A 21,485-nucleotide genomic window follows, 5' to 3' on the forward strand; every position below is an offset into this window, starting at 1 on the left:
GTGCTGCCTTTGACACAGTAGATCACACCATACTCATACATAGACTGGAAAACTGGGTAGGGCTCTCTGGGATGGTCCTCAAATGGTTTAAATCATACCTAAAAGGGAGAGGTTACTATGTGAACATGGGTAACAATAAATCTGAATGGACATCCATGACATGTGGAGTCCCACAGGGTTCAATTCTTGCACCGCTTCTGTTTAATTTGTATATGCTCCCACTTGGTCATATAATGAAAAAGAACCAAATTGCTTACCACAGCTATGCAGATGACACCCAGATATACTTAGCCCTGTCACCCAATGACTACAGCCCCATTGACTCTCTTTGTAAATGCATTGAGGAAATTAACTGTTGGATGCGTCAAAACTTCCTCCAGTTAAAGACACACTATGCAGTTAATTTACCTTAATATAACAGCTTCAAAGTCATTTCGATGGTAAACGAAGTCATAGTATGGCGAATCATCCTCCTGTTGAAGCTCGGGGAGGACGCCGCTAGCAAAACCAGCAATGCAAGCTTGAGAGAACCGCCCCTGACAAATCTCGCGATAATCACGACTTGCTTTACGGCAACGACGTCACACACGTTAGGCTTGTTCGACTTCGTGCAGCGCTGCAAGAACCGGCAGTCGGATGACGTAAAAGTACCGCGAGAATGATCCGAGACGGCACTTTGACGTCATCCGGCTGTCGGTTCCTGCAGCGCTGCATGAAGTCAAACAAGCCTATAACAACAACTGCACGCGCGCATTTAAGACGTGATGCTCGATGAGGGAAACAGCTAAGAAAACCCGTTCGGAAGAGAGTAGAAAGCGAAAAAGAGAATCTGACCGAGTTAGGAACCGGACAAGAGTCCCACGCAGTCAGGTTTTTACTCGTTGGCGTGAGCTAATAGACAGCACTGGATGCAAGAGAGATGCGGATCTGGCGATCTTGTTGATGGACAAGTAAGTAAATCTCTTATTTGTAAATTTGTTTGCGGTCTATGTTGTATGTGGTTGCGCTTGCTTGCGTATTTTTTTGCTGTTCATTCATCCAGTGTTGATAATTAGACCAGTAAAATAACTTCAACATGGGTCTAACTAGCTTACGATCATAAGAGCATTTAGCAGACTTGCTAACAAACACTCGTTTCTCTTACATGTTTTTTTTTTGCCATCTAAACTCAAGTGTTGTGTTGTGATGTGTACGTAGTCATTTGTCTAATTTCGATTTCTTATGGCCAACGAATAATGGCCAATGTTATGAAATAGTGCAACGTATACATTACAATTAACTTTGTCAATGCATTTTGTAATGTTTACAATTAAATAACAAATGAAATTATACAGTAGACATAACGTTAGACTATAGACTGTTTACTTGTGATTAAGCTGCAATCTTGTAAAAACGTAATAAGCCAGCAAACGCGGTAGGCTACTTTATTATTATATGCCTACTCTACACTTGGCATAAACTTCTTATTATCCTATTACCATCATCTGTAGTTTAGTAGACATGCAGTAGCCTAATATTTGTATGAAATTGTGAAACATTCACTGGTCATTATCTTCAGAGTCCATCTCTGCATATTCACGCCCAACACTATCCTTACAGGTACGTACAGAGTGGGGGTGCGAAATTACAAGTTGCAAGTTTTCCCCAGTGACTCTAGGGGTCGCTGTTTGACAAAAACGTCAAACTGCATGGAATGCCTTTAAACAAAGACAAAACTGAAGTCATTGTATTTGGAAATAAAGATGAAACTCTCAAGGCTAATACTTACCTTGACTCTAGGGGTCTAAAGACACAAAATAAAGTCAGAAATCTTGGTGTAATTTTAGAGTCTGACCTCAATTTCAGTAGTCACGTGAAAGCGATAAGCAAATCAGCTTACTATCATCTCAGAAATATTGCTAGAATTAGTTGTTTTGTCTCAAGACAGGACTTAGAGAAACTTGTTCATGCTTTCATCACAAGCAGGGTGGATTACTGCAATGGACTCCTTACTGGGATCCCCAAAAAGACCATTAGACAGCTGCAGCTCATACAGAATGCTGCTGCCAGAATTCTGACCAGAACCAAAAAATCTGAGCACATCACTCCAGTCCTCAGGTCCTTACACTGGCTTCCTGTCACATTTAGAATAGATTTTAAAGTATTGTTACTAGTTTATAAATCACTTCATGGCTTAGGACCCAAATACATGACAGATATGCTAACTGAATATAAACCTAAAAGATTACTCAGATCATTAGGATCCGGTCAGTTAGAAATACCAATGTTTCACTCAAAACAAAGTGCGTCAGCATTTAGTTATTATGCCACCTCTAGCTGGAATCAGCTTCCAGAAGAGATCAGACTGCACTTTGAAGGGATGGTTCACTTTGGAATGGGGGCTCTGTCGTCGTTTTCTCGTCCTCGTGTTGTTCTGTTCTGGTTTGGAGCAGCGTGGGGATGGGTGGAGGGTGGCAGGGTTTTTCATTTTTAAGTGAATTATTTTTAACTCAAGTCACTTTTACTCCCGTTTTATTCTTTTTAACATTTTAAACTGTTTTTATTAAAATCACATTTATTTTCTTTAATTGTTATTTTAAATTCTCATGTATCTTTGTTTTTATTGTGATTTTATTGTGTATCTCTTATTTTTACATTTTCTTTTTTATATATTGTTTTCTCATTTCTGTGTAAAGCACTTTGAATGACCTCTGTGTATGAAATGTGCTATACAAATAAACTTGCCTTGCCTTGCCTGGCCTATTGTTAGTTTGTGTTAACTAATACATTTAAAAATGTTAAAGGGGGGGTTCAATGGTATTTCATGCATTCTGACTTCTTAACACAGTTTAAGAGTTGGTTTCAAATTCAAAGTGCATAAAGTGTCAAAAAAGTAGTTGGACGTGTTACAGAGTATTTCTGTGCCAAATGCACTTTGCCAGGGTTCATACAAGTTTCGGAAATTTTTTCGAATATGGGTCCAGCTGATGTTTCAGGGGTAAGCCAAACGTAACACTTATTTTTATGGGCAAACCCCCCCCCCAGAAAACCACGCCCACACGTCTATCAGCGGGACAGCGAGAACCGAGGACGGTAAGTCACAGGTATCACTTCACGCGATACGCAGACTTGGCTTCCTGCTGTGCTGGCCTCGCCTTCAATCACATTGGAGATGGCCGGTCTCCGATCTACCCGTTAGGTGACTTTGAAGGACCCATTTAGGTTTCTGAGCAGCTCTGACGGTCCCGTCCCACGAAGGAAATCACGACCAGCGGGCCGGGCCTTACGAAACATTTTTATTGTTTTTGGGCCTTTGCAAGACGGATCCCTTCCTGTCTTATTCTCAGTTGGGTCCCCATGAGGGCCTAATGCCCACATGGACAATAAAATAGTAATTTCCATTTTTCTCACTGGGCTATGTTTTTCTTCTCTTTCAGGCGCTGCATGACTCTCGTCCGATGGTCAGCGGTCCTCCTGATGTCCTCTCAGGTAAGTTGAGTGTGGGGGGAATGCTTGCCTTCCCCTCCGACACGACCCCCATGGCACAATGAAGCAGATTATGCCTCTTGCCCGGGGCTGGTGGCAGAGATTTGCTGATCAACCTGTCACGTGTTACGTACAATTTGTTTCGGCTATGCAATATATTTGCCAGATACTCTCCCGAGCTCACTCAGTTTTGATTCTCTATAGGAGAGAATGAGCTATGCATGGAGGGAGCCACCCTCTGGCACATATTAAGCCTGTCCCTTCAGCCATGATCAGGGTTCCCACACCTTAGTTAACCTAAAATTCAAGGACCTTTCAAGGACTTTCCAAGTCCAATACCATCAAATTCAAGGACTAAATGTGGGGACACATTTCAAGTGAGAGCAAGATTTCATTGTGTAACCTTTTAAGCTACATTGTTACGGTTTTCTTTGCTGCGTCACTAAGTTGACACTTTGGGGACCCCTCCAGGGGTAAGTGCGCCTGAATGTGTATATCAAATTCAACCAATGGTGAGGCTTAACGACAAGACAGGGTGACGCAAGGGCCAGGAAGTATATTGTTATCTGAAATCTTGCCAGCGACGGCATTACAGGGACGCAGGAAGTATGGCAAGGGAGACGCAGCATCTCGTTCCCTTCTTAGGGAACAAAAGTTATATACGTAACCCGAGATGTTTTCATGTGTCAAACACAACTATGCAAAAAAGCTTTTTTGGTATGAATCAACATTCGCATACAGAATATATAAGCATTTAAAGCGAACAGTTTAGTACGCCTTTAAAAAGTCTAGAATTTTTATGATATTATCTTACACAGGGAATAATATGGATTTTTTTCCAGAATACTTCTTGCATAAAATAGATTAAAACACTTTCAATGATCTGTTTCTATGAATGTATATTTTCAAAAACTTCCCAGAGCCTTGAATTGTTTTCCCCAGATTCACAAACTTTCAAGGATTTCAAGGACCCGTGGGAACCCTGCATGATGTTCTCTGGCTTCTGTAGCTTGAACTTTATAGTGCAGAAGTAGAGTGGTTTACCTTGGGTTTTATTTTCCCTTGTCGTGGTAGTTAACCTATGGCATGTACATTCTCCTCAACTTAAACCCCTTCTTGGTTTGATTCGAGGGAGATGTGTAGGTCCTTTCTTTCGGTCTGTCCCTCCGCACTCTTTATTCCTCAACCACTGGCTTATTTTAGCAGTCTTGCGGGTTTTGGGTGCATTCACAGGGACTTTACTTTTAGGCTGTTAGTGTAGAGCTTCTTTTACCTCCGAATAAAATTTGACTTTGCGGCATTTGGCATGTCTCTCTGACAAACATGCTCAGTCAATGTTGGTGGGTCTGAAACCTCTCAGATATAGCATAAGCAATCCCACTCAGTCCTCTTGGGCATATGGTATCCCTTAATGGCAGTCACTCTTCAGGTTGATGCATAAGAGATCGTTTCAACATTGAGAAGTCCCCATGTAGGCGTCACACACAGGCACATGTCGTGTTCCTTTACACCACATGGCTGACGCATTCTCAGCCCTTGGCAAGACCTTTTTGGGGCTGAAATGTGGTGTGCTATGGGCATGTGTCGGGGAAGGGGACGGGTCCTCAGCTGCATTTGCATATCAATGCCTAGAGCTGTGGACTGTCTTGGTAATCTTTTCCATTTGCAGGACTAATGTGTTGGTCTGCTCGGACAAGATATAACTTCAGGGTGGCATACAGTCACGCTGCATGTCACAGCTCGCCGACGCCTCCTGCTTTGGAGTCAGTAGAGACTTGGGTCTCTGCGGGCCACTCATATGCTGGGCGACCTCAATTGTGCCGATTCACTCTCACGAGAGGTCTTGACTCGTGGAGAGTGGAAACTCCACCCTGACATCGTCAGGGGCATTTGGGAGTCGTTTGGTGAGGCCCAGGTAGCCCTGTTTGCTTTATCAGAAGAAACCCATTGCCTGTTGTGGTTTGCCCTGACTGAGGGTTACATCAGCATGGACGCCTTAGCTCATACGTGGCCACGTTGTTTGAGGAAGTTTGCCTTCCCCAGTGAGCCTTATGGAAGAAGTCAGGGAGGAAGAGTGTCAGATTCTTCTGGTTGCTCCCCTTTGGTTCAACCAGACCTGGTTCTCGGAGCTCTTGCTACTAGCAATCGCCCATCCTTGGCCCATTCCCCTGAGACAGGACCTTCTGTCTTAGGGGCAGGGCATGTTTTGGCACTTGAAGCCAGACCTCTGGAACCTTTATTTCAGGATTCTGGACGGAACAAAGATGTCTTAGCAGGGGGCTTCCGTCTGCTGTGGCTGAAACCATCCCTTATTCTAAAGCCCTCCTTACTAAGTAGCTCTATGAATTTAAGTGATGTCTTTTCTTGTCCTGGTGTTCCTCCTGCTGAAAGACCCACAGAGGTGCGTCATCAATGTGGTGCTGTCCTTCTTCCAGAGGGAGTAGAGAAACTATTTTCTCGGTCTACCGAGAAAATACCGTGTATGGTCTACCGTGTATGGCTATCGCAGCCCATCACCTCTATGTGGAGGGTAGGCCGTTTGGACAGCACAAACTGATTTGTAGGTTCCTGTAGGTGCATAGAGGTTAAGACCACCCAGACCGCACCTCATCCCTTCTTGGGGCTTGTCCTTCGAGCCTGAAGAGTAGCCATTCTTTCTCATCCTATGATGAAGACCGCTCTCTTAGTAGTGCTCTGAAGGATTGGACTCCTGATATCTGCCTCCTCTTCACCATATCCTCATAAATTATTTTGAATACTTATTAATCAGATACTAATCAATATTTATAGATATTGAAGTAATTTCAGTTAAGAAATAAGCATGTTTCTCAATGTTAAAAATCACAAGTAAAACAATTACTTCCTGCCACATAAATATAATTGGGCTTTCTGTCAGACAGCACTTCTTATGATAATGTTTTTATTACACTTCTCAAACAACCAGTGCTCTGAGGAAGGTTGGACTAAAGATGGCATGACCTGTGGCCTTCACAGGTCATTTTGTGCCTAAACCCGGACTGCTTGCTGTCATATTAGTCACTCAAACTAGATGTGCCCAGGACTGGATGTCCATGTGTGGAAGTTCTCTACATGTATCTATAGCTTAACCAATCAGAATCATGACATTTGACATAATGACGTAGTTTTATTATCTCTGTTAGAGTACAAATACTTCTGTATTGTAATGTATGGGCAGAGCGGCTTAGGTTGTGTATGGTGCGTGCTGTGCCTTTACTGGAAACATATGCGGATGTCTGTTATTGGAGGACAGCAGATGGGAAATGCTGTCTCCAAACAGAGGTTGGCACACTGAATAGTGGACACCATAATTTTGGTGTACTGATCTCTGTGTCCATTGGAGTAAAGGCTAAACCCACTATAGGTGATGCCTCCTCTTGGGCACGGGCGAAAGGTGCCACTCTAACATCTGTAGAGCTGCAGGTTGGGCGACGGCTGATAGGTTTGCACAATTTTACAACCTTTGTGTGGAACCAGTGCTACTGTAGCATGAGCCTTCCAAGGTATTACCATTTAGCCTGGTAGCTGGCTAGGCATCTCGCTTGCCTTAACACCCTCTCCTCTTCTTAGGAGAGTAGTTCCTATGCCAACATGGCCTTTCAGATGAATAGGTTGGCACCCTTCCATCATTGGCTTTCCTAGACAGACTGAGTGGAGCAGTCTTTATCGGTTCAGTATTTTTGTCTGAATTATGCCAGTACTGTGATTTATATCTAGTCATTTCCACTATCACATAGATAGCGTTCCCCAGTGGTATACCTGCTTAAGTGTCTCCTCCACATTGTGAGTTCTTGACACCGGCTTTACTGATTTGACATGCATGAGAATTGCAGGCAATTTTATGCACAGCCCCAGTGTCTTTCTGTACGCCAGTTGCCCCACAAAGACTATGACCATGCAAATTAGGTAAATTCACTAAATTCCCCATAGGTGTGGGTGTGTGTTTGAGTGTCTATGTATGTGAATGTGTGTGTCCGTGAGTGCCCTGTGATGAACTGATCACCTATACAGGGTGTACCCTGCCTTTGGGCCGAGATGCTGTGATAGACTCCAACTCCCATGACCTTGCAACGGATAAGCTGTTTTAGAAAATGGATGAATGTATGGACTGAAATAATTTGATAAAAATGGTTGCAGTGATCTGACTACTGGTGCCTGATTTATTAGTGTGTAACTTTAAAGTCGTGTACATTTTAAATCAGTTTGATGACAACTAAAATGACAAAGTACAACATTTTGTAATTATTTTATAATTAAAATAATATTTTATTACTTTATTACAGTGTTCTTCACTCCCAATCCTGGAGAGCCGGTGACCTGCAGAGTTTAGCTCCAACCTTAATCAAATACACCCACCTGTGATTTTCTAGTGATCATGAAGACATTGATTAGCTTGCAGGTGTGTTTGATTAAGGTTGGAGCTAAACTCTGCAGGGCACCGGCTCTCCAGGTTTGGGAGTGAAGAACACTGCTTTATTATATGAAATATTATGACAGTTTTATACTATTGGGGCAGTTAGAGATCAAATCGTTTTAAATAAACATTCCGGGTCACTAAAGATTGGTGAATTGGTCATGCATTTAAGGGTTAAACATGCTCCATCTCTCTTTCTCTCTCCTAACTCCTTCTCCTCTGCTGTAGCATCCGTATTGATTATACTACACTTTTAAAAGGTAGCCAATTATTTTGCTTTTTTTAAACAAAGACCCTGCTCCACAGTTTGGAATGCACATGGCAGCGGATTGACTACAAAATGTTTCTATCATTGAAACTGACAATATGCACAAATGATATTCTAGAGAACTGTGTACCTTCAGCTTTGTTTTCAATAGTTCAGAAATAGATTTTAATGTTGTAAAATGAGCATGACCTGATATGACCATGATTTAACATAATTATGCATAGCAACTGTTTTTAGTGGCAACAACATAATCAAATGTATAATACATAAATATAAATATATTTATAAATATATACTGTAAATATAAGTGGCTTTTGTGGGCCAATTTTAACTTCCAGTGACGTCTGCAAATAATCAATAACCCTCTAGAGTAGATTTTTTCTAATTACAAACAAAATAAGTACAAAAAAAGTAAATTACTAGTTGAAATCATAGCTAAAGCATATCAACTGCTACACTGAGCTAATATTAGTGTGTAAAATTAATGTATACCGTTAGCTACAGATCCTTGAATTCTTGCCTGGCTGCCTAACCTCCTCACACAAGTGGTGATCCATACTCGCAGTCTTCCCTCATCTTTAGGAAACCAAAAAATATATTTTCAACAAGGTATTTGTTCTAGAGGTCAGTTTAGCCACTATCCAGAACGATAAACAAACACAGACCAGAAGTTGACATTGGGCCAGGTGTGTATCTGTGGCAACATGCATGTACTGTATCTGATGAAACCTGGGCATGTCTTATCAATATCACATGCAAAACACTTTTTCAAATCACTTGCCCACTGATGCTGCATCTCCTCAGAAACAGAAAGACAAATAACTTACTCTGTGTCTTTCTTTTCTTCTTCCACTCTTTGTCTATTATTGTTGCCACATAGAAATAACCCTTCAGGTGTTGTGACAGTAGGGGACTTTTCTTCTGAGCTGGCCACAGGTTTGGCTAACAAAAAATATTGTTCTTGTCATTGTTATTTATAAGGTGGTTAAATCTATGTATGATGTTGGTTTCTATGTATTGTAAAGGACCCCCTCGAAAATGAGATGGTTCATCTCAAGGGGTTATCCTTGAACATAAAGAAATAAATTGTGTATTCATGAAACTTTAACCCTTACTTCATAAGCTTACCTGTGTGGGTTTGTAGGTTATTTGTGCTGTTGATGGTGCTCAGAATCTGTTGAAATTGTTTTTGTGTTAAACAAACTAAATTTTGGTTTGTGGCCGTGCTGGAATCATTCCCATTTCTCTCCGACTGAATACTGTCAATCCCTCTGAAGCGGACTTCTGACCTGCCCGTGTTTATGGTTTTTCTGTTTCCATCTGCTATATGCTGTGCCTTGTAACTGATAGATGTTACTTCTCTGCATTTTTTGTCCTGTTTATGCCTTTCTGGTGGAGAAAGACCATGCTCTGAGTTGATGATTCTTTGTGATTTTTTCTTTGGAAGTATCTGTGCAATGAAAGCAAAGAATGTTAGCAATTCACATCGTGCACAATAGTGTCTAACCCTTAACAGGTGCTGTCCTGTGAGTGGGACACCTGAGTTTAGTTCAACATTTTGCATGTACATTTTTATCTATTATGACAAACTATACATCATTGGAAAGGTCTAAAGGGGGTCGCACACCGGACGAGAAGCGCCACGCCGTGTCGTGTAGTGCCATGAATCTAAAAACAGCCCAAATCTCTGTCGAGCCACAGAGCGACACTCACATTGTTTAACATTAAATAGCATTAAATTTGTCCCAAATCATTAACGATTAACATTGGCTGCTAACGTATAATTAGCATTTTTAAGTAGATGTTATCTGACTAAGCTCGCTTTATTTAATGTGCACATCTGGTGTACGATACATCAAAGTTGTCCTATACGCGATGCTACGATGCGCTACTCCAGTGTGTGACACCCTTAAGCCTCTAGAATACATATTTCAACAGTGCTATTAAAATAAATTTTGTAGGGAGATTAATTGATTTATTTATGAAAAGGGTCTTAAAAATCATGCGAAATGTCACTGTCCCGCCAGTGGGACGCCTTGATTTACTTCAGTCTTTTGGATGAGAGTTTTTATCTAATCATGACAAACTAGAACGGCACAATTAATCGTTAAAAGGTTGTGATCTCGATTCGACCCCCCCCCCAAAAGATCTTAATCCAGCATTTCCACGATTTAGGCAATAATATTTTTAAGGAGGAAAGCCGCAGTCTCGTCAGTTCTCTCGACAACACGCAATCACAGCAGCCGCAATGACGTCTTGACGTCACATTTATTATTGTGCAAGCCAGATTATTGTGCTCATGCTCGTGTTTGCTCCACTGGTACAACGGATGCTTTCACTGAGAAGTTAGACAGAAAGAAACAGAAACTAAAAAGAATAAGAATTGACGTTGTTTTAGTCCCAAAAAGAGGATCTTATTCCAGATCGTATCCCTTTCTAAAGGGTTTTTAGCACAGGGGGAAACATTGGCTGCATCCAAATAACCACACTTGCTTTCTTTGCACTTGAACACTTACATTACATTTTCCTGTATTTGGCCTGTGTTCTAGTGGGCGTGAAGATTAAGGGTGCATCTAGATTTATTTACCCAATGGACATTCATGCCGCCAGCAATAGTGTCAAAAAAAAAACAATTGGTTGCCGCCAAACCGCATCATAGCTCATTACTATATTGTCAATCCATGTGGCAGCAATTTGCACAAAAACGTATTTGTTTTTTTAGGCAACTTAAAATTTATATTTGATTTGTCTCTTTAAATAAAATGAATACATAATCACTCTACAATTAACATTAACCGAATTTTAAGATTATCTACACTTATCTGAAACTTTCAGAAACATAATTCTTTATACCTGTAAAAACTGATGTTCAGGGGTTGTATGTCTTTAAAATTAACAAAGTTCTTGAGAATTGTGATCTTTATTTTAAGCAAAAGAATCGTGATTCTCACTTTATACAGAATCGTGCAGCTCTAGGTAATATGAGCGCCATAACAGAGTGCACCTAAGTTCTGAGTCTCCCCAGAGACTGAAACAGAGCACCCTAGTTCAGAGTCTCCAAAGTTGATAATACAGTTAAAGGGTTGTACAAGCTGGTCAGAATCTCACAAAATCCTTCAGATCAATTATTGGAACTCCCTCCAATTTCCATATTTTCTTATTTGTTGAATGATCCATTTAGATCATTCTTATTGTTAATGTGAAATTCTTTAGCTGGTGCCCTGAGTTAAATGAGGGAGGGATCATTTCACACACACTAAAGGGTGCAATTCTAATTAGGGACGCACTAATTAGTGTCTTGTAAATGGCAATTGTTGCCCCATGCTAAAAGCAATGCATTAATTGATGCCTGTGTCAAAATCACTAAAGGGGGTATGTAATACATTAACACTAAAATAGATTCTAGATTCTAGATCTGGATGTAATGTTACACATTTACACACATGCTCTGCCTCTGTTTAAAACAGGTCATGCAATAATGTAAAATAAATAGCAATATAAGTTACAATGTTGTACAAACATTTACTTACCTGGCAAGGGGACTTCTGAGGATTAGAGGACTTTGATTCTGCCCCTATGTCAGGTAAGTTAAAAGACAAACTTGTAAATATGAAATCCTTGTATTGCTTCTTATACCAGTGCTATTTTAGATTTATTAACGCAGCATGCCAATATTTTGACATATTATCACATTACAGCATACTGATGTAATCCATTTAACAAAGTAATGAAGTTCATGTTCTTACCATATTTAGCCAACACAAGCCTGGGCTTCCCATTCTCCAGCTGAAACAACAGACCATCACTACAAAACAAACCATTTGAGAAGGGTTTTAACAAAGTGTCATGAAATCTTACGGCAAAAAGCAATTTGCATGTTCCACTATGTTTAGTGGCACTTCCGGTATCCAATGGCTCATGCCACTGTGTTTAGTGGCTCGTAGAGGGGCACCGTGTCAAGTGGCTCATGCCACTATGTTAAGTGACACGTCTGGAGCACATGCTTCTCCGTTTAGTGGCTTCTCCCACTCCGTTTAGTAACTCGTCGACTGACACTGGTCAGTAAAACTTAGGTCTGTTGGATTGGGGCATGTGGCACTGACAATTATGGACCATTACATCTCCGAGAGTGACTTGCGCGTGCTGATGCTGCTATATGTTAACTTATTAACTTGCTATATGTTAAAGCAACACTATGTAGTTTTTTTACCTTTAAATAATGTCTCTAAAAATATTTCAGTGATAGAACAACTTTTAACTGGACAAATTGTACTGTTGCTGCAACCTGAGCAGCCTCCTAGCTGCTACAAGCACACTCTGAAAGTGGCGGTGGAGGGTAGGAAACACAGCCCCGCCCCTCTCCCTCTGCCTCCAGAAGAGTGTCTGATACCAGGCACTGTTGCGCTTTTCAACCACATGGGGGAGCTGTAAGTCATTTTTACATGGAAACTACATAGTGTTGCTTTAATGCTATATGAGAAAAAAACACTTCCGTTGTTATCTTTATTTCTTAAATTTATATTTCAAGGGTCACATCATTTACATTAGGGGAAAACTACATATTACTAATAACTGCCTAAACAGTAACATAGTATTGAAAGTTGCAATTGTAGGAGATAAAGCTCCAACTTAGAGTTGATAATTATAAGAAAAATAGTTTCACAACCTTGAATAAAATACGAGATCTAGATTAAAAAACAGACCCCTTTTTAAAACATACGGTAGCCAACATTTAGATCCATTGAAATGCACAAAATTAAGAAATCATTTAACTGTTTGATCAATCAATTAAGTGTCTTTTCTGTCTGAGCTTACAAAAAAATTACATTTTGCTACTATGACTATAGGTCGACCGATATGTTTTTTTTCTCTGGCCGGTATTTATAAATCAGGGCAGCCGATGGCCGATATATGATGCAGATTTTCTTGGCCGATATGTTTGGCCAATTTTCTGTTTGTAAATAATAATAAAAATTTCCTCATTATTAGCAGATATTTAAAATGTAAAAATTTCACTGCCAAAGTATAAAAAATGATGACTTTCTGAAAAGTTTTACAACCTTCTCCACACCATGCATTTTTCACCAGACACTAATTTCTTGCTCATTGCCCTGTTTTTTTTTACCATAGCTTTAAGTGCTTTGAAAAGATACATAAAAAAGCAATTCCCGCACACTATCTGCTTGCTGAAAAATGTAATAAATGTTGCAACATTTCGATCTATTGATCTTCCTTGTTTGAGTATTGCTTTGTAAGATAAAATCCTTCTTTGGTAAACCTGATAAATTATTTAATCATCATAAAGTTAACATAGTAAACTTTTGTTTGTTTAGACTGTTATTTAGGGCAAATCTTTCTAAACACTCTTAAAGCATAACATTCTCATTTCTGAGGTGCTGTGAGTGATGGATTGTGCTGACTAGAGATCGACCGATATGTTTTTTCTCTGGCCGATGCAGATTCCGATATTTAGAAATATGGGCAGCCGATGGCTGATATATGATGCCGATTTTCTTGGCAGATATGTTTGGCTGATTTTCTATTTGTACATAATAATCAAAAAGTCCTCTTCGTTAGCAGATATTTTAAAGGGGACATTCCATGAAAATCAGACTTTTTCCATGTTTAAGTGCTATAATCGGGTCCTCTGTGCTTCTACCAACCCAGAAAACATGAAAAATAGCAACCCTGTAACTTTTTTTTTGTAAGGCTCTCTCTGCAAGCATGTGAATATATAGGTCATTCGGATTTCGCTCCTCCCAAGACGTAGGTAGAGCAACGCGACGGTTCGCTTTCAAGTATGTTGTTTAATATGTTTCTCTGAAGTTAATATGATGAACACGAGGATTAATGCACTGCACGAGACAGAGAAACGCGTATTCACTATCATACACAATAAGCATAAATATGTTGTTTAATGTTTCTCTGAAGTTTCAAATGAATACGAGGAGTTACAAGATAGAGAGTGAGAGACTGACAGAAACGCGAATGTGTTCAATATGTGTACACAATAAACTTAAACATGTCATTTGATCTGTTTCTCTAAAGTTTAAGCATTAAACGTGTTGTTTTATTACAGATCATTTAAATGTGCTCGTGTGGTTTGGTCAAAAAGTACACTTCTGAGTGCTTGTGAAAGTGGATTTTATTGTAACATGCTGAAAATCATTGTGCCTGTTTAAAACACTGGCAGCATGAGTCTTTATTTTTATTCCACAATGTTCCCCATCTGCTGATAAACATGTATTTAGTATGCATATAACAGATGATTGACTTTTTAAACTTGTTCAAATATTTAATGCTGAACATCTCTTACTAACTTATTTCGTGAGAGAATGCAATGCCTTGTCTAAAGCGTGAGCGCTTGAGACTTTGCCCACCTGAGCAGCTCATTTGGATTTAAAGGGATACACACAAAAACTGTGCATTTTTGCTCAGACCCATAAAGTCCATATTTTAACATGCCACAATAAATTACCTATATGGTATTTTGAGCTAAAACTTCACATATGTGCTCTGGGGACATCAAATATTTATTTAATATCTTAAAAACGTCTTGTGGAATGTCCCCTTTAAATGCAAAATGTCACTTTTTAAGCCAAAGTATTAAAAAAATGATGACTCTGAAGACTTAGAATTAGATTTCTCAAGTGTGTTAAATTAGGGTTGGAACTAAACTCCAACCCCAGAATGGCAAAACCGGCCAAAGAAAACTTTTTTTTGTCTAAAAAGTGTGCCAACAATAGCATATTTTGTGTTAAGAACTTAGGTGTGGTGTTCGACAGCAATTTATCCTTCGATAGTCATATCTCCAACGTCTGCCGCACAGCATTTTTCCATCTTAGAAATATCTCAAAAATATGCTATATGCTGTCTGCATCAGATGCAGAGAAGCTTATCCACACTTTTATGACCTCTAGAATAGACAAGTGTAACTAGTTACTCGGGGGATGCATGCAAATCAGGTAAACTGGCTTCAGCAAGTTCAAAACGCTGCTGCAAGAGTGCTTACTCGTTCTAAGAAGCATGACCACATAAGCCCAGTTTTGGCATCTTTACACTGGCTACCAGTCAAATATCGCATACCGTTTAAAATACTATTAAATCACCTACAAAGCCTTAAATGGCCTAGCACATTCGTATCTTAGACAATTAATATCAGAATACAATCCACCATGTACATTGCGGTCGCAAAATTCTGGGGCCTCATTTATCAAGCGTGCGTACGAACAGAAGTGTGCGTAAAGTGTGCGTAGGAACAGTTTTACGCAAAGTGTGGAATTTATCAAATTGTACTTATACGTAGAAATGTGTGTAAATATACTCACACCTCGGAGTATGCGTACGCAGAGCATCTACTGGTAGAATAGCGATACTACACAGGACCGTCCATACTTTGCCTATTTATTATCCACCCCCAGGTGTTAAAAATGATTACTGTTAATAAAGTAACTGCAAATCAGTATTGAAGTTAATTAATGAAATAAGTGTCAAACCCTATATAAGAAAGCTCCATCAAATGCTCGACACAGTGGCTTATCTTGCATTATTGGAAGACTTGGCAAATCATCCATTCCGCCGGGAGCGCATTTTCAGAGATCGCGCCGATGATGCTGGTTATGCGGCTGTCCAAGGAAAGTTCTGTCATTGTCTGTCCTCCTACAGATTTCACGTCGGTGTGCTGTGAAGCGTTTTTTTTTTTTTTGGCTGATAATTTAATGTCAAACCACTTTTTTATTTCTAGAAGTATTCTCATACCCAGCGGAATTAAACTCACTGGTAACATGTTCCCATGCAGATTTGTTTTCTTTTGTAAGTCATTCCTCCCGTACTAAGTGAACCAAACAGATGTGTTATTAACCTCATCCACAAGTAACTCAATTTCTGTGTCTGTAAAGTTCCTCTTTTTCGCTCTCTTTGCCATTATTGCGATGAGGGAAAAAGCACAACCATGTGACTTATAACGGGAGGAGTTGTCACCATATATGGTTCATTGGAGGCTTGTTGCGATAGTCGGTGAAACGGTGATTACCGGTGCTTCAGCCTCTCACAGGTTAGATCACTTGCCCACCGTCTTTCACCGCCGTTTTGATATTTTTTGTAATTAAATCATTTAGTTTCGTTAGAGAGGGCAAACACTTACAACTGAATGTGTCTTCTGTCTGAATCCAGCGGAGCTGAACGTGCGTCACAGAGCAGCGGCTGCGGGTGTCAGATTTAATTTATTCCTGTCAGACTGCGGCGAGCAGATGATGGCAGAAGCCGTGTGCTTACTCGTTTTTGTTACAGTATACATATATGATGTTTAATATAAGCGAGATCATTTTGTTGTTGTGTTTTTCATTAAGAATAATAATAAACCCATCATTCAAACAGTGCTTTATGGAGGAATAGCCGGTTGCTCTGCTTGTGACTGGTGGGTTTCTGTCAGAAGTACCTCCGCACATTGAGTCAAGCACTTAAACCAGCTGTTGCACTCGCATTTGCACGCATATTCATACGCGATTTAACGCAGTGTACGCAAGCGGGTAGATGACGTGACGCATGTTTTTTCTGTAATTAAGTGTAAATGTATACTGAACTGCATTTCTTAACTAAAACAACACATGCCAGTGAGACATAGAACATCATTTTAATTCAACATTATGATTTTGGGACATAAAATGTATTTGGTGTTGTTCATATTTCAAGATGAATAGCAAAATGTCCTGCGGTGTGACTGTAACATTGATGACTCATCAAATGTAAATGTTAGTAACATAAAGCAGATATGTTTGGAGCAGCTAATAAATGTCATTATTTTGTATATATTTGCCTATTTAACTTAAGTTTTCAAAAGGCTAAAAAGTACTAAAATAAGATTTACAGTACATTTAGTTTTGTAACACAAACGCTGTCCTGCAGTGTGACATAGGGTATTAGATTTTTGTAATGGCAGTTACATGGACAGCCATAGGTGTCTTTTAGTCAACCCCCCTACCAGGAAATCCCCCAGATGTTTGGATGTGCTAAAGAGGTTAAAAGGTGAGTGTTAATCTCTTATTAATTTGATAAATTTCATAATTTCTGTCAGACCATGAACGTGTCCATTTTTGATAGTCCTGTGGTGTGACTGATCTAGTTCGAGAAAAAATAAAAATATAAAAAAATAATAATCATATTCAGGTTTAAAACAATGAACTTATTCAGTTACTGTAATGTCCAAGCTCAGTCTTGTATAGCAATGACTAAAAATGGCTGCCAAGGTGAAAAAGTCCTGTGGTGTGACAGCCCGTCCTGTAGTGTGACATAATTAAGTCAGATGTCTAGCTATATTCTCGTCCGTTATGTTTGCAATATTAAACATAAATATAAATATATATCTGTCTCTATATATAAATTAAACAAATATTGTCAATATTATTATATATAATATACCTATATTATACATATATTAAACATAAATATATATCGGTCTTCATTATACATAATATACCTATATTAAACATATATTAAACATAAATATATATCTGTCTTCATTTGTTTGTTGTATGCATATGTTAACAGTCACTGATCATTGTTTTTAAAGTGATTTTACCGTTTTTAGGCATGAGCAAAGAAAGTACAAGGAGCCCTTACGAAAATTAACCATGGTTTTATTGTGGTAAAAGTGTAGTAACCATGTTTTTTTGGTGTATTGATGACTATCAGCAAAGCCATGGTTTTACTACACTAACCATGGTTTAACTGTCAAACCCATAGTTATTTTGTGGTTAACATGGTTTTACTACAGTAACCATGGTTTTTTGGTTTTAACCCTCTGGGGTCCAACCATTTTGGGACACTCTCAGAGGTTCTGACATGCTCTTACATTTGGTCTTTTTTCAGTTGCTTTAAAACATAATAATGGCAAGTGTCTCATACCACTGTGTTCAGCACAAACTGGGCTAAAATATTATATGAGCTACATGTATGTACATGTTTGTATTTTTGAGAGAAAAAGGTTTATGCGTGGTTTTTAAAAAAGTAAAATTTTTAAGTCACTGATATAAGTTCACAAAACCCATACTAAACATGGTTTAACAAGACTTTCCTAAACATAATCTAGTAGTCTAGAGTTTTTTCTTTAAAATGATGTGAAAATCATCCTGCCTACTCATTCACATAAACCAATATATTATTTTAGAAATTGTAAGACACTTTTTGTTTAGAGTGGCCGTATGCGAGAAGGATTGATTGACAGCTAGCAAACAAAGGCTCGCATAATGAGCTGCATAATAATGAGGCAGGAGGGAACTACAGGAAAGAATGTGGACATGTTTGTTTGAGGTTTATTAAGAAGTTAACAATATAATCAAAATAGAAATGAAGGTCAGTAGGACATTTTCAATTTATTTGGAAACAAACCCTATTAAAACACTGAACTTGTATAAGAAACTGATAAACAACAGAGCTGTAAACTTCATGTGGCTCATGTTACCATATAACTTTATGTCCAAAGAGTGTGAATATGTTTTTCCACTTCATAGTTTTGTACTGATGAGAGGGATGCAGACCTCTAAGAGAGTTATGAACAGCTGTCATCACAAATTGTCCACAGAAATACCCTTACATACATAACTGATGGGTAAATGATAGCACTACATTCAGATAAACTATTATAAACTAAATTAGTATCTCAAATAAACATCTGCAATGATTAGTTATATAAAAAGCTGTTTTCAGATGACTGTTTTCAGATGCCCATCCCCTTATCGTCTAGCTTCTGTTTTAAACGCGTTTCTGTAAGCGAGTATGAACTTCAAAAACACATCGCAAATGGATGTGCGCGAGCTCGCGTCTCCGTGTAAACAACGCGGAGCTCATAATAAAACAGTGTCGCGTGTAAAGCGCAATGTATGGAATGCGTTGCATGTAAACAATATCATATTACAGCAGATCCCCCAGTGCAGTATTACTCAAAGTTGCCATGAAGGATACGAAAGTGAATAACTGCGTCTAACACTGTACACAGCATGTAACAATGAAATCCGCCATTACGTGATCACGCGCGTAACTTACTCGTTTGTAAACAAGCATGTAAACATGGAATCATATTACAGCACACACTTAAAAGATACAGCAGTGCAGCTGCATTACTCAAAGTTGCCATGAAGGATACGAAAGTGAATAACTCTGTCTAACACTGTAACTTACAGCATGTATCAATGAAATCCGCCATTACGTGAAATCACGCGCCCTCGTTTGTAAACAATGCGAACGTTTTTAAATCCAAAGCGTGCAGTCTGCTAATGTTGCTTATGTAGGCTGAACTGCACAAGCCATAACATATTACATGATAGCAAATATAAATGAAGACAAATGACTTACAGTTTCTTCAGGAATAAGTTATATCCTTCTCCAATGTGTCTTCCATCGTTCCTCTTCTTAGGTAACGTTAAAGATAAACGCTTCTCTTCCTCAATGTCCAAACATAAATGAAGATATTCCTCACGTGTGTGTATAAAGTTTATAATCCAAACATGCGGTAAAGTCTTTAAATCTGATAAAACTTCACGCTTTGTTTATTATTGTTGGAACTGCTGTCTCTTCATTACCATGTCAACAGCCTGTGGGCGTGACCGCATTAGAGATAATGAGCTCAGCCAGGAAAAACTGTACTCTCTTTACTTCAATGCAGATTATATAAACAGGAAATATTTGTTTTTGATTATAATTAGCTTGTTTAAAAGTAGACATTTCAGGCTTTCTTTGGATATGTGTATTATGTTTGTGTGACGAGTATTCGCAGAGTTTCAACTGATTTTTGTCACGTGTTTTAAGAGACAGCTGGCGGAGACAGAAATGTCTGAATGCGCACCCTGTTTATTTTCTTTATTTGACAAAAACACAAAGATCTCTTGTTATTGTGAATGTGAACTAATTAAAGAGGACCCTTCAGAGTTTCAAATGATGTCAAACACGTAAGTGTTTGATTATTAATGATGGAGTATTTTAAGTTGATTCTGCTATGATAAGGAGAAAACACGTCAAAACGCGTCCCCGCGTTTTTGGACCCCTGGGGGTTAAGTATAGTAAAACCATGGTTCATTTTCGTGAGGGAGGTACCGGGAAAGGTTAGCACATAATGAAGCCAGGCATAAGGAGATTCTTAGGGAGAGAAGCAGAAAGTAAATAAGTTTATAATAGGGAAATTGAGTTGGTAAAACATTCTCTAAGCCGTACACTTGTATAGAAAACATGTAATCGCTGTCTCTATTCCATCAACAGATATCATGAAAAGAAAACTAAAGGAATGACAAATGTCTCTTCACTGGAATCTTTGTTCAAAGAGCCGAATTGATGATTTTAACATGCCTTCAATTATTTCAGCATGATTGTAATGACTTTCTCCTGAGAAACAAGATATTTGTTTAGTCTTTTAAGTTAAAAATAGAAATGAATGGTCTTTATGACTATGGGACATTTTCATTAATGTTCAAATAGAGATGCAAATGAATTTGTTTGTTACAAAAGTATTCAATAAATTTCACCATAAATGTTCATACAGTGTCTCATTTCGTCCTGTGGTGTGACATCACTTCAAACACAATTAAACGACTTTTCCTATGTTAACTAGCTTAAATAATTATATGCATTTGAAAACATTGCATAATATAACTATATAAAAAATAATAAACATTTTCAAATATTTTTTTCTCATTTTACACAATATTTCCACTGGAGTGAGTGGTAAATGATGGCACAAGCAAAGAATATAATCGAAAAAACAGCTGTGGAAAAAAATATATTCAGAATTTTAATGATCATTCTTTAAGAATATTTGTTAAACTTAAAACATACCTGATTTGTATTTGAAATGAATAATATTTAAATATTTACATTTTACAGTAATGTCATGTCACACCGCAGGATATAATTTGCCTGGCGCTGTGAAAAAAGCTTAATAAATTACATAATGAGAAAAAAATCTGCTAACCTCTAACAGTTTCAAAAACAACAGTATTTGAACTTAACAAATGCATACAATTCTCAAGCAATTTAGAACTTTTTTTGAAAAAATGCTGTTTCACCCTTATTTGTCATCTGCCCAAGCGCTGGAATATAACAGTTGCATCTAATTCAAAAGTGAAAGTAAAATGCGCACATCTGTATGTGCATTTATGAGCCCCTCCCACCCGGTGAAACCGATATAACCGGGTTTGTCACGCGCTGATTAACCGGTGGGAAAATTCTGTCACCGCAACAACCCTATTGTCTGCCTGTCTGTCTGCTCTCAACCAAACAGTCATTCAAGACCTTTTAAAGGTAATGTTACCACATTTATTCATTCATTTAATA

At 38.6% G+C, this 21,485-nt stretch overlaps 1 protein-coding gene across 2 annotated transcripts in view; it reads right to left on the reverse strand.

The window, feature by feature from the left end:
* The window catches only part of ccdc66 (coiled-coil domain containing 66), a 119,049-nt gene that overhangs the window by 80,395 nt on the left and 17,169 nt on the right, over positions 1-21,485 (reverse strand). For both annotated transcript variants that reach the window (XM_065259369.2, XM_065259367.2), the window contains exons 3-6: positions 11,912-11,970; positions 11,696-11,739; positions 9,294-9,615; positions 8,993-9,107 (exon numbers count right to left, since the gene is read on the reverse strand). In XM_065259369.2, coding sequence (XP_065115441.1) covers positions 8,993-9,107; positions 9,294-9,615; positions 11,696-11,739; positions 11,912-11,970 — 540 coding nt within the window. The remainder of the gene's footprint in view (positions 1-8,992; positions 9,108-9,293; positions 9,616-11,695; positions 11,740-11,911; positions 11,971-21,485) is intronic.

This window comes from Paramisgurnus dabryanus, chromosome 24, assembly GCF_030506205.2.
Source record: "Paramisgurnus dabryanus chromosome 24, PD_genome_1.1, whole genome shotgun sequence".
Lineage (NCBI taxonomy): Eukaryota > Metazoa > Chordata > Actinopteri > Cypriniformes > Cobitidae > Paramisgurnus > Paramisgurnus dabryanus.